Source organism: Schizosaccharomyces pombe (genome assembly GCF_000002945.2).
Source record: "Schizosaccharomyces pombe strain 972h- genome assembly, chromosome: I".
Taxonomy (NCBI): Eukaryota; Fungi; Ascomycota; class Schizosaccharomycetes; order Schizosaccharomycetales; family Schizosaccharomycetaceae; genus Schizosaccharomyces; species Schizosaccharomyces pombe.
The window spans coordinates 5,190,640-5,202,101 of NC_003424.3; the positions used below are offsets into that span (position 1 = coordinate 5,190,640).

General features: G+C 34.3%; 2 protein-coding genes and 6 long non-coding RNA genes across 8 annotated transcripts, besides 4 other annotated features; 5 read left to right on the top strand and 3 right to left on the bottom strand.

The window, feature by feature from the left end:
• Positions 1-105: 105 nt before the first annotated feature.
• Positions 106-467: an LONG TERMINAL REPEAT.
• Positions 421-4,506, bottom strand: Tf2-7 (retrotransposable element/transposon Tf2-type; the record flags this gene model as incomplete). Its single annotated transcript, NM_001020326.3, has 1 exon — positions 421-4,506. One exon carries the CDS (start codon positions 4,504-4,506, stop codon positions 505-507), a length of 4,002 nt encoding a protein of 1,333 aa, NP_594897.1. The 3' UTR covers positions 421-504.
• Positions 2,987-3,925, top strand: SPOM_SPNCRNA.4343. The gene has a single exon (NR_193704.1). It is a non-coding gene; the product is annotated as a non-coding RNA (long non-coding RNA).
• On the top strand, positions 4,032-4,752 carry SPOM_SPNCRNA.4344. Its single transcript, NR_193705.1, has one exon. It is a non-coding gene; the product is annotated as a non-coding RNA (long non-coding RNA).
• Positions 4,673-5,028: an LONG TERMINAL REPEAT.
• A 43-nt stretch (positions 5,029-5,071) lies between these two features.
• On the bottom strand, positions 5,072-9,073 carry Tf2-8 (retrotransposable element/transposon Tf2-type; the record flags this gene model as incomplete). The annotated part of the gene is made up of 1 exon (NM_001020327.1): positions 5,072-9,073. The coding sequence occupies one exon, from the start codon at positions 9,071-9,073 to the stop codon at positions 5,072-5,074; it is 4,002 nt and encodes a 1,333-aa protein (NP_594898.2).
• Positions 7,561-8,484, top strand: SPOM_SPNCRNA.4345. The gene has a single exon (NR_193706.1). It is a non-coding gene; the product is annotated as a non-coding RNA (long non-coding RNA).
• Positions 8,601-9,384, top strand: SPOM_SPNCRNA.4346. The gene has a single exon (NR_193707.1). It is a non-coding gene; the product is annotated as a non-coding RNA (long non-coding RNA).
• Positions 9,240-9,588: an LONG TERMINAL REPEAT.
• A 68-nt stretch (positions 9,589-9,656) lies between these two features.
• Positions 9,657-10,018: an LONG TERMINAL REPEAT.
• On the bottom strand, positions 9,731-11,216 carry SPOM_SPNCRNA.1058. The gene has a single exon (NR_149902.1). It is a non-coding gene; the product is annotated as a non-coding RNA (long non-coding RNA).
• SPOM_SPNCRNA.1059 lies at positions 10,024-11,384 on the top strand. The gene has a single exon (NR_149903.1). It is a non-coding gene; the product is annotated as a non-coding RNA, possible alternative UTR (long non-coding RNA).
• Positions 11,385-11,462: the final 78 nt, after the last annotated feature.

Genomic DNA, 11,462 nt, shown 5'->3' on the forward strand with positions numbered 1-11,462 from the left:
CACTTTAGCATACAAGAATTCCTCCATTCCAAAAAAGTCCTCTAGTTTTGTACGCACTTTCGCTCGACCATCTCAAATAACGAGAATATGATCTCGGTCGATAAGTGTAAGCTACGCAGTTTGGTATCTGATTTAAGGATACGTAGAACTGCGGTGAGTTTTCCTTGTGATCTATTATATTACAATACACAGGTTGTATAAGTAGCAACTGAGTATAGGTATTGTATTAACTGGGTTATAATGTTACCTATCACTAATATAGCTCATAACTGAACTGAGGAACGAGGTTCAGCAGTAGCTCTATTTATAGTATTCAGATAATATTGATCTTAATAGATTATCATTAAGATCAATCTCCATATCGTATCATACATGGTACGATATATAATTAGAACATGTGACATATAGTGATACTCAACGTAGTGTATTATAGCGTAGTGTAGTATTGCTGACATTGCCCTCCCCAAGATTTTCTATGTAAATCTGAGGATAAGTCATATGTTCTCAGATATTTAGATTATTGTTTTTAATATAATCATTGACAATTGCTTTGTCCGCTTGTAGCGCTGTAGCTAATGTAGTCCATCCTGACATAATAGTACTCGGATTTAGATTCGAAATGTACTTGACATTTAAGTAGAGTACTTGTTCTCTGTTTTTATGTTCTAGGATATGAAGAATTGTTCCAATATCAGACTCATCAATGGTAGCGTAATTGAGTTCTGAATTATGTCGATACTTTTCTAGGTGAGAAACATGAAAAGTAGATGAAAACATGTGCTTGATTGAATCTGGAAGATCCAATTCATAGTTGTTTGGACCCGACTTCTGTAACACATAGAACGGTCCTGCAAAACTAGGTGCTAATTTATTGGATTTATGAAGAAAACCTGTTTTCGTTCTTTTGACCATAACTAGGTCTCCAGGTTGAAATTCTTCAATTTCTTGTATTTTCATATCGAAATACTTTTTCATCTTTATGTTGTTTGTATTCAAGTGTTCTTTAACTGTTTGAAATACTTGGATCGTTTCCTGAGAGTTTTCGTCAGTTTTGTCACTAAAGCTAGGTAACTCTAAAGGTGATAAAGCTGGTGAATAGCGATGTACTATCTCAAAAGGTGTCATTTGAGTTGCTGAATGTATCGCATTGTTGTAAGATTGTTGCACTAGGGATATATGATCTACCCATGTATTTGGATGTGTGCTACATACACATCTTAGTAATTTCTCCACAGTTTGGTTTGTACGCTCAGTTTGTCCATCAGTTTGTGGTCTGTATGGTAACGAAAATTTCATAACGAAATTATATTTATGTGCGAAATCTTTCCACGTTTGGGAAGTAAAAATATGATCATTATCTGCAATGATTTCTTTTGGATTGCCGAAATAAGCAATAACTCGTTGATCAAACATTCGAGCTGTTTGCTCTGCTGTAATGGATTTCGTACAAGGTACTAAGATTGCCATTTTTGAAAATCGGTCAACTACCACGAAAAGTGCATTATAACCAGATGATTCTGGTAAAGCTGTAATAAAATCCATTGATAAAGATTCCCAAGGTCTTTCTGATGGGGGAATTGGTTGTAAAGGTCCATAAGGTTTATGATTCCTAGATTTGTTTATTTGACATGTATGGCAGTTCTGTACATATTCTTGTATTTGTTTTCTTATTCCTTTCCACGTAAATCTACGTAATATAATGTTTGTAAGAAGTTCAATGCCTGGATGAATCAATTTACCTTCTTCATGATACTTTTTAATAATTGTCCTAGTCAGCTGAGTATCATTAGGTAATAAGATTTGGTCTTTACTGTTAATTAGTAAGCCATCTTTGAGTTGGATATTCTCTTCCACTCGTTTGTCTTCATTGTTTAGTAAATTCAACAATTTTGTATCATTCGTATATTCTGTAACCACTTGGTTTTTAAAATCATCGGTTATCGAGATTTGATTAACAAAGTTGATACTATTGTCTTCTGAATCTTTTGGAATTGGTTCTGTTTCGTCAACAATTCTGGATAAGGCATCAGCTATGTGATTTGCTGATCCAGGTCTGTAGTTAATTTCAAAGTTGAAGTCTTGTAAAAATAATTGCCAACGAGCTAAACGTTTGTTTTCAGGCTCGGATTCGTTAGTAATGCGACCAATTAAGTTTCGATGGTCTGTTAAAATTTTGAAAGGTTCGATAGTGGATTCTAAATAGTGTCTCCAATGTTTGAGAGACTTAATGATTGCAAGCATTTCTTTGTCCGATACGCTATAATTTAATTGTGCTTTAGACATCTTTGCTGAATAGTATCCAACAGGATAGTATTTATCATCATCATGTTTTTGAGACAATACGGCTCCTACAGCGACATCTGAAGCATCAGTTTCTAGTAGAATCTTTTTACTGAAATCAAAGTGTCGTAGCACCGGAGGCGAAACTAAACATTGTTTAATGTTTTCTATCGCTTGGGTTTGTGTTGGTGTCCATTTCCAGCGTACATCCTTTTTCAAAAGATTATTGAGTGGATGTGTTAATTGTGATGTCTTTGGAATGAATTTCCTAAGATAATTGACAGAACCTAGAAATTGTCGTAATTCTTTACGATTCTTAGGTTGCTTCCATTGTAAGACTTTGTCTATATTTTCTTGACAAGGCGTAAATCCTTTTTCCGAAATGTGATACCCTATAAATTTTACTTGTGATTGATGAAATTCACATTTTGCTTGATTGATAATTAAGTTCGCATTTTTTAATTTCTGTAGAACGTCTTTAACATGTTTTACATGTTCAGATTCCGATTTTGAATGAATTAAAATATTATCCATATAACATACTACATGCGATTCTTTGACTTCACCAAGTATTGTATTGATAAAGTATTGAAAATGTGCTGGAGCTATAGATATGCCATAAGGCATTACTAGATATTCAAAAACTCCACGAGGACAGCGAAAAGCAAGTTTATGTTCATCTCCTTTTCTTACTCGTATCAAGTGATAGGCACTTTTGAGGTCAAGTTTAGTAAAAATTGTAGAACCTTGTATTTTAGCAAGTAATTGTTCAATAAGTGGTAACGGATATATATTGGGTTTGACATACTTATTTAAAGGTTTGTAGTCAACCACCATTCTCAAGGTGCCTTCCTTTTTCGGAACGAACATTACTGGACAGGCGTTAATGGCTTTAGATTCTCGTATAATTCCACTTTTTAATCCTTGATTAATTTCATCATTCATAGCTTGCATTTTTCCCGGTGGTAGCGGGTAATTTCTGATAGGTAATCTGTAGTTTTCTTGAGTTAGTTCAACTTCAAATTCTAACCCTTTTATTGGCTTTGGTAGCTTTTCCGTATTGGTTTCTGCAGTAATGTCTTTGAATTCTTTATAGATATCTGGTAACTCAGGTTCCTTGACAATATTTGAAACTTTGTTCATTTGAGAGAGCGTGTGTTTACTGCTAGATATTTCAATGTTATTGTCATATAATGTTGTGAAGGAGATAGCAGCTGGATGCGAAAATTTCTTTACAACCAAGAATTCTGTTTTGATTGATATTCCATTTAGACTTATGTTAAGTTTTATTGTTTTGCGATTAATCTTATTTGGATAAACTCCACCATATATCACACTTTTTGACCAGGGTCTGGTAGGCAGTTTATGTGCTCGAACAGTTTCTTCTGTTATAATATTTGCTTGAGCGCCCGTATCGATTAGACAGGGTATTGAGCACTTGAAGTCTGGAAGTTCAGCTTGTAATACCATTTCGTAACGTTTCCTAGTATGATTTAGGAATTTGTTAGATGAGTATTCTATTCTCGAAACATTTGTCTTCCTCAGGTTTCTGCTATTAGTGGTGTTATTTTTCTTTGAAAGGGACTCTTTTCCTAGATTTTTATTTTGCGGTTGAAAACGCTTGTGAGTTTTACCATACGAGGCTGTTCTTTTGTCCTCTAAAAAGTCATAAATTTCACTGATTTCTGATTTCCAGTAATTTCTTTCCTTTAATTTCCTTAAGGAATATGGCAGCATCCATAATATAAACAAGCGAGTATGGAAATCATCAACATTTGCTTTTGACATGAGTTTCCTTATAAATTGAACTTTGTCCAATTGATTTCTAAAACCTTCAAATGTTTTAGTTAAACGATCACCTTTGTTGGATCCTTGTACTTTCCCTGTTTGTCTGAGTAATTCTTGCCATGTAAGACTTCCATTCTCAGAAAACATGCGTTCAGCGAATTGTTGCTCTAATTCTTCTAGGTGATTCAATGTATACTGTCTTTTAGTATGCTCATTTGGGAATAATGAAGGGTATTCAGTAAAGTGTTGATCAAGTTTTGAAATGTAACTTTCAACATCCTTATTTGGATCGAATTTCCCTATCTCTGGTACATGCTTCGATAATATTTTTGCAAAAAGGTTTATTAAATGTTCGTCTGATGTTTGAATTCCATCCAAATTCTCTGGTCTCCATCGTTTTGCTCTTGCTTTCATATAACGATAATTTGCGTAGGACATTGTATATGTTTCCCTTTGGGAGATTTCAAAAGGGATAACAGTCCTTCCAAAGTTCCTTCTCCTTTGAACCCAGAAGGAGAGAAATATATATATTTATGATATATATTTATTCAATAATTCCTTTTTCCTAAAAGGAGTTAATTGTAGATCACAAGAGTTCAGTTATTGTAAGCTACGCAGTTTGGTATCTGATTTAAGGATACGTAGAACTGCGGTGAGTTTTCCTTGTGATCTATTATATTACAATACACAGGTTGTATAAGTAGCAACTGAGTATAGGTATTGTATTAACTGGGTTATAATGTTACCTATCACTAATATAGCTCATAACTGAACTGAGGAACGAGGTTCAGCAGTAGCTCTATTTATAGTATTCAGATAATATTGATCTTAATAGATTATCATTAAGATCAATCTCCATATCGTATCATACATGGTACGATATATAATTAGAACATGTGACATATAGTGATACTCAACGTAGTGTATTATAGCGTAGTGTAGTATTGCTGACATTGCCCTCCCCAAGATTTTCTATGTAAATCTGAGGATAAGTCATATGTTCTCAGATATTTAGATTATTGTTTTTAATATAATCATTGACAATTGCTTTGTCCGCTTGTAGCGCTGTAGCTAATGTAGTCCATCCTGACATAATAGTACTCGGATTTAGATTCGAAATGTACTTGACATTTAAGTAGAGTACTTGTTCTCTGTTTTTATGTTCTAGGATATGAAGAATTGTTCCAATATCAGACTCATCAATGGTAGCGTAATTGAGTTCTGAATTATGTCGATACTTTTCTAGGTGAGAAACATGAAAAGTAGATGAAAACATGTGCTTGATTGAATCTGGAAGATCCAATTCATAGTTGTTTGGACCCGACTTCTGTAACACATAGAACGGTCCTGCAAAACTAGGTGCTAATTTATTGGATTTATGAAGAAAACCTGTTTTCGTTCTTTTGACCATAACTAGGTCTCCAGGTTGAAATTCTTCAATTTCTTGTATTTTCATATCGAAATACTTTTTCATCTTTATGTTGTTTGTATTCAAGTGTTCTTTAACTGTTTGAAATACTTGGATCGTTTCCTGAGAGTTTTCGTCAGTTTTGTCACTAAAGCTAGGTAACTCTAAAGGTGATAAAGCTGGTGAATAGCGATGTACTATCTCAAAAGGTGTCATTTGAGTTGCTGAATGTATCGCATTGTTGTAAGATTGTTGCACTAGGGATATATGATCTACCCATGTATTTGGATGTGTGCTACATACACATCTTAGTAATTTCTCCACAGTTTGGTTTGTACGCTCAGTTTGTCCATCAGTTTGTGGTCTGTATGGTAACGAAAATTTCATAACGAAATTATATTTATGTGCGAAATCTTTCCACGTTTGGGAAGTAAAAATATGATCATTATCTGCAATGATTTCTTTTGGATTGCCGAAATAAGCAATAACTCGTTGATCAAACATTCGAGCTGTTTGCTCTGCTGTAATGGATTTCGTACAAGGTACTAAGATTGCCATTTTTGAAAATCGGTCAACTACCACGAAAAGTGCATTATAACCAGATGATTCTGGTAAAGCTGTAATAAAATCCATTGATAAAGATTCCCAAGGTCTTTCTGATGGGGGAATTGGTTGTAAAGGTCCATAAGGTTTATGATTCCTAGATTTGTTTATTTGACATGTATGGCAGTTCTGTACATATTCTTGTATTTGTTTTCTTATTCCTTTCCACGTAAATCTACGTAATATAATGTTTGTAAGAAGTTCAATGCCTGGATGAATCAATTTACCTTCTTCATGATACTTTTTAATAATTGTCCTAGTCAGCTGAGTATCATTAGGTAATAAGATTTGGTCTTTACTGTTAATTAGTAAGCCATCTTTGAGTTGGATATTCTCTTCCACTCGTTTGTCTTCATTGTTTAGTAAATTCAACAATTTTGTATCATTCGTATATTCTGTAACCACTTGGTTTTTAAAATCATCGGTTATCGAGATTTGATTAACAAAGTTGATACTATTGTCTTCTGAATCTTTTGGAATTGGTTCTGTTTCGTCAACAATTCTGGATAAGGCATCAGCTATGTGATTTGCTGATCCAGGTCTGTAGTTAATTTCAAAGTTGAAGTCTTGTAAAAATAATTGCCAACGAGCTAAACGTTTGTTTTCAGGCTCGGATTCGTTAGTAATGCGACCAATTAAGTTTCGATGGTCTGTTAAAATTTTGAAAGGTTCGATAGTGGATTCTAAATAGTGTCTCCAATGTTTGAGAGACTTAATGATTGCAAGCATTTCTTTGTCCGATACGCTATAATTTAATTGTGCTTTAGACATCTTTGCTGAATAGTATCCAACAGGATAGTATTTATCATCATCATGTTTTTGAGACAATACGGCTCCTACAGCGACATCTGAAGCATCAGTTTCTAGTAGAATCTTTTTACTGAAATCAAAGTGTCGTAGCACCGGAGGCGAAACTAAACATTGTTTAATGTTTTCTATCGCTTGGGTTTGTGTTGGTGTCCATTTCCAGCGTACATCCTTTTTCAAAAGATTATTGAGTGGATGTGTTAATTGTGATGTCTTTGGAATGAATTTCCTAAGATAATTGACAGAACCTAGAAATTGTCGTAATTCTTTACGATTCTTAGGTTGCTTCCATTGTAAGACTTTGTCTATATTTTCTTGACAAGGCGTAAATCCTTTTTCCGAAATGTGATACCCTATAAATTTTACTTGTGATTGATGAAATTCACATTTTGCTTGATTGATAATTAAGTTCGCATTTTTTAATTTCTGTAGAACGTCTTTAACATGTTTTACATGTTCAGATTCCGATTTTGAATGAATTAAAATATTATCCATATAACATACTACATGCGATTCTTTGACTTCACCAAGTATTGTATTGATAAAGTATTGAAAATGTGCTGGAGCTATAGATATGCCATAAGGCATTACTAGATATTCAAAAACTCCACGAGGACAGCGAAAAGCAAGTTTATGTTCATCTCCTTTTCTTACTCGTATCAAGTGATAGGCACTTTTGAGGTCAAGTTTAGTAAAAATTGTAGAACCTTGTATTTTAGCAAGTAATTGTTCAATAAGTGGTAACGGATATATATTGGGTTTGACATACTTATTTAAAGGTTTGTAGTCAACCACCATTCTCAAGGTGCCTTCCTTTTTCGGAACGAACATTACTGGACAGGCGTTAATGGCTTTAGATTCTCGTATAATTCCACTTTTTAATCCTTGATTAATTTCATCATTCATAGCTTGCATTTTTCCCGGTGGTAGCGGGTAATTTCTGATAGGTAATCTGTAGTTTTCTTGAGTTAGTTCAACTTCAAATTCTAACCCTTTTATTGGCTTTGGTAGCTTTTCCGTATTGGTTTCTGCAGTAATGTCTTTGAATTCTTTATAGATATCTGGTAACTCAGGTTCCTTGACAATATTTGAAACTTTGTTCATTTGAGAGAGCGTGTGTTTACTGCTAGATATTTCAATGTTATTGTCATATAATGTTGTGAAGGAGATAGCAGCTGGATGCGAAAATTTCTTTACAACCAAGAATTCTGTTTTGATTGATATTCCATTTAGACTTATGTTAAGTTTTATTGTTTTGCGATTAATCTTATTTGGATAAACTCCACCATATATCACACTTTTTGACCAGGGTCTGGTAGGCAGTTTATGTGCTCGAACAGTTTCTTCTGTTATAATATTTGCTTGAGCGCCCGTATCGATTAGACAGGGTATTGAGCACTTGAAGTCTGGAAGTTCAGCTTGTAATACCATTTCGTAACGTTTCCTAGTATGATTTAGGAATTTGTTAGATGAGTATTCTATTCTCGAAACATTTGTCTTCCTCAGGTTTCTGCTATTAGTGGTGTTATTTTTCTTTGAAAGGGACTCTTTTCCTAGATTTTTATTTTGCGGTTGAAAACGCTTGTGAGTTTTACCATACGAGGCTGTTCTTTTGTCCTCTAAAAAGTCATAAATTTCACTGATTTCTGATTTCCAGTAATTTCTTTCCTTTAATTTCCTTAAGGAATATGGCAGCATCCATAATATAAACAAGCGAGTATGGAAATCATCAACATTTGCTTTTGACATGAGTTTCCTTATAAATTGAACTTTGTCCAATTGATTTCTAAAACCTTCAAATGTTTTAGTTAAACGATCACCTTTGTTGGATCCTTGTACTTTCCCTGTTTGTCTGAGTAATTCTTGCCATGTAAGACTTCCATTCTCAGAAAACATGCGTTCAGCGAATTGTTGCTCTAATTCTTCTAGGTGATTCAATGTATACTGTCTTTTAGTATGCTCATTTGGGAATAATGAAGGGTATTCAGTAAAGTGTTGATCAAGTTTTGAAATGTAACTTTCAACATCCTTATTTGGATCGAATTTCCCTATCTCTGGTACATGCTTCGATAATATTTTTGCAAAAAGGTTTATTAAATGTTCGTCTGATGTTTGAATTCCATCCAAATTCTCTGGTCTCCATCGTTTTGCTCTTGCTTTCATATAACGATAATTTGCGTAGGACATTGTATATGTTTCCCTTTGGGAGATTTCAAAAGGGATAACAGTCCTTCCAAAGTTCCTTCTCCTTTGAACCCAGAAGGAGAGAAATATATATATTTATGATATATATTTATTCAATAATTCCTTTTTCCTAAAAGGAGTTAATTGTAGATCACAAGAGTTCAGTTATTGTAAGCTACGCAGTTTGGTATCTGATTTAAGGATACGTAGAACTGCGGTGAGTTTTCCTTGTGATCTATTATATTACAATACACAGGTTGTATAAGTAGCAACTGAGTATAGGTATTGTATTAACTGGGTTATAATGTTACCTATCACTAATATAGCTCATAACTGAACTGAGGAACGAGGTTCAGCAGTAGCTCTATTTATAGTATTCAGATAATATTGATCTTAATAGATTATCATTAAGATCAATCTCCATATCGTATCATACATGGTACGATATATAATTAGAACATGTGACATATAGTGATACTCAACGTAGTGTATTATAGCGTAGTGTAGTATTGCTGACAATAAGTGATATAGACATTCAATCGTTATAGCGTATTATTTTATTTTGTTTCGATTACTCACTGTTACATTATTTACGATTAAGTAATTCACTATTCTGAAGATACGTTCAATTACAGTAAGTTTTACTTGAAACCTGCTATATTGTGGTATAGAGGTAATCTGAGTAACACTGCTATTGATATTCTTGTATATATAAATGATATTGTGACTTATCATTGAAATTGCTTATGTATGAACCTCGTTCCTAAGTTTAGATGAACTCTACTTACGATTTTTAATGTAGAATTTAAATATCAGAAGAATCCTAAATTTTCTCGAATGCTACTTCTTTCATAATTATCAATTAATAAATCTTTAAGTAGTTTCCATCACATGACGCATAATGATTTTTAACGCAGTGCACCTTAACTTAGCTTAGGATTGCTGACATATTTCGAATTTTTTCTTTGGTTCATTTCATCTGTAATTATTTTGTTACCAAGAGAGCATGGGAAGCTTGCTGCAGCTACCAAATAAAAGCCTCTACAGAGCACCGTTGAAAAAGAGCACTTCTTCACCCATGAAGTAGTGAACTATAGAAAATGTCATCTGGCAACACGGTGTTAGTTGTTGACCGTTTTGCAAACAAAGATTAGAGAAAGCCAAGACAAAAAAAAAAGGTTCCCGACATGTAATGTATTGCAGTGTTTACCAATGTCAGTCCCGATCAACCCTTTTCTCGCTTGCCAAAAAAAGAAGAAAGAAAATGTTTCTTTTGCGTAGTGGCAAAACAAAAGAAAATCCACATTCTGTAAGGATTCTTCAAAGGATAACAAGTCCCCACTTTTGATTACCGAATGTGTAAATAAATTTTTTTCGCTCTTCACATGTCTATCTTGTTCAAATTGGCATGAGAAAATGTTAAAAGATGGGGTACAGAAGAGAATCTGGGGAAGCAGGCAGAAGAAGATAATTAAGACATATTATTGATGTGAACAAAACAAGGGGATTATTTGGATTCACCTGACGATTAGAAACACGCAGTACATGAGAGTACGTAAAGTACCACCGAGTCATTCACTTCCCTGCCCCCCTCTCCACTTTTCACAATAGCGCATGCCATAGCGACTCAATTTTCTAGTAACGTACGTATAGTCCACATTAAGACAATCTCCCGGCTTTGCAAAGTCTCTTTAATCCTGCATAGTGCTACACAGTACAACTAGTGTTAATTACGAGTTAGCCTTGGTTCGCTGCGGCCCTTTATTTTGCTGTGGCCCAAGAGAGGGCTTCTTCCATGCATTCGGCTTCACTAGATCCGGTCTTACTGTGCTCTAAGCGTCACTCGTCACATTATGCAATATTTCGTTAAATAGTACACCGTATTGCCATCTTACCTCTCGTTATATCTTAGAATAAACGGTCGCTTAGCAGAAAAGTATGGGGAAACCCCTTTAGGTAGCAGAGAATGACGTGACCGTGAAATTAGGTACATTAGTACCCGAACTTTGTTTTCGAGGAATTAAAGAAAAAAATCATCATCAACTTTATAAACTAAAAGAACTCATTTTTCAGCTTCAAAAAATTCCTTGGTTTAGCTCATTTCAATCTCCTTTTAGCCGTTGTTTTTGTTGCCTAAAATTTTTCCTCGTCTACGATCTTGACACGTCATGACTACATAATATTACATTGTATGTTACCTGGTCTCACTGCCCAGTGCCTGGTGCCAAAACCGAGGATCAGACGTAAATCGATCTACATCCTTCTTACATGTAAAATATATATATATATATATGAGGGCCTGGTGGTGAAATGTAGGAAAAACCAAGTTGTACCAATTTTAAGTGTACGAGATTTAGGGATCGCATGGAAGCCCTATTCTTCGTAGAAGAAA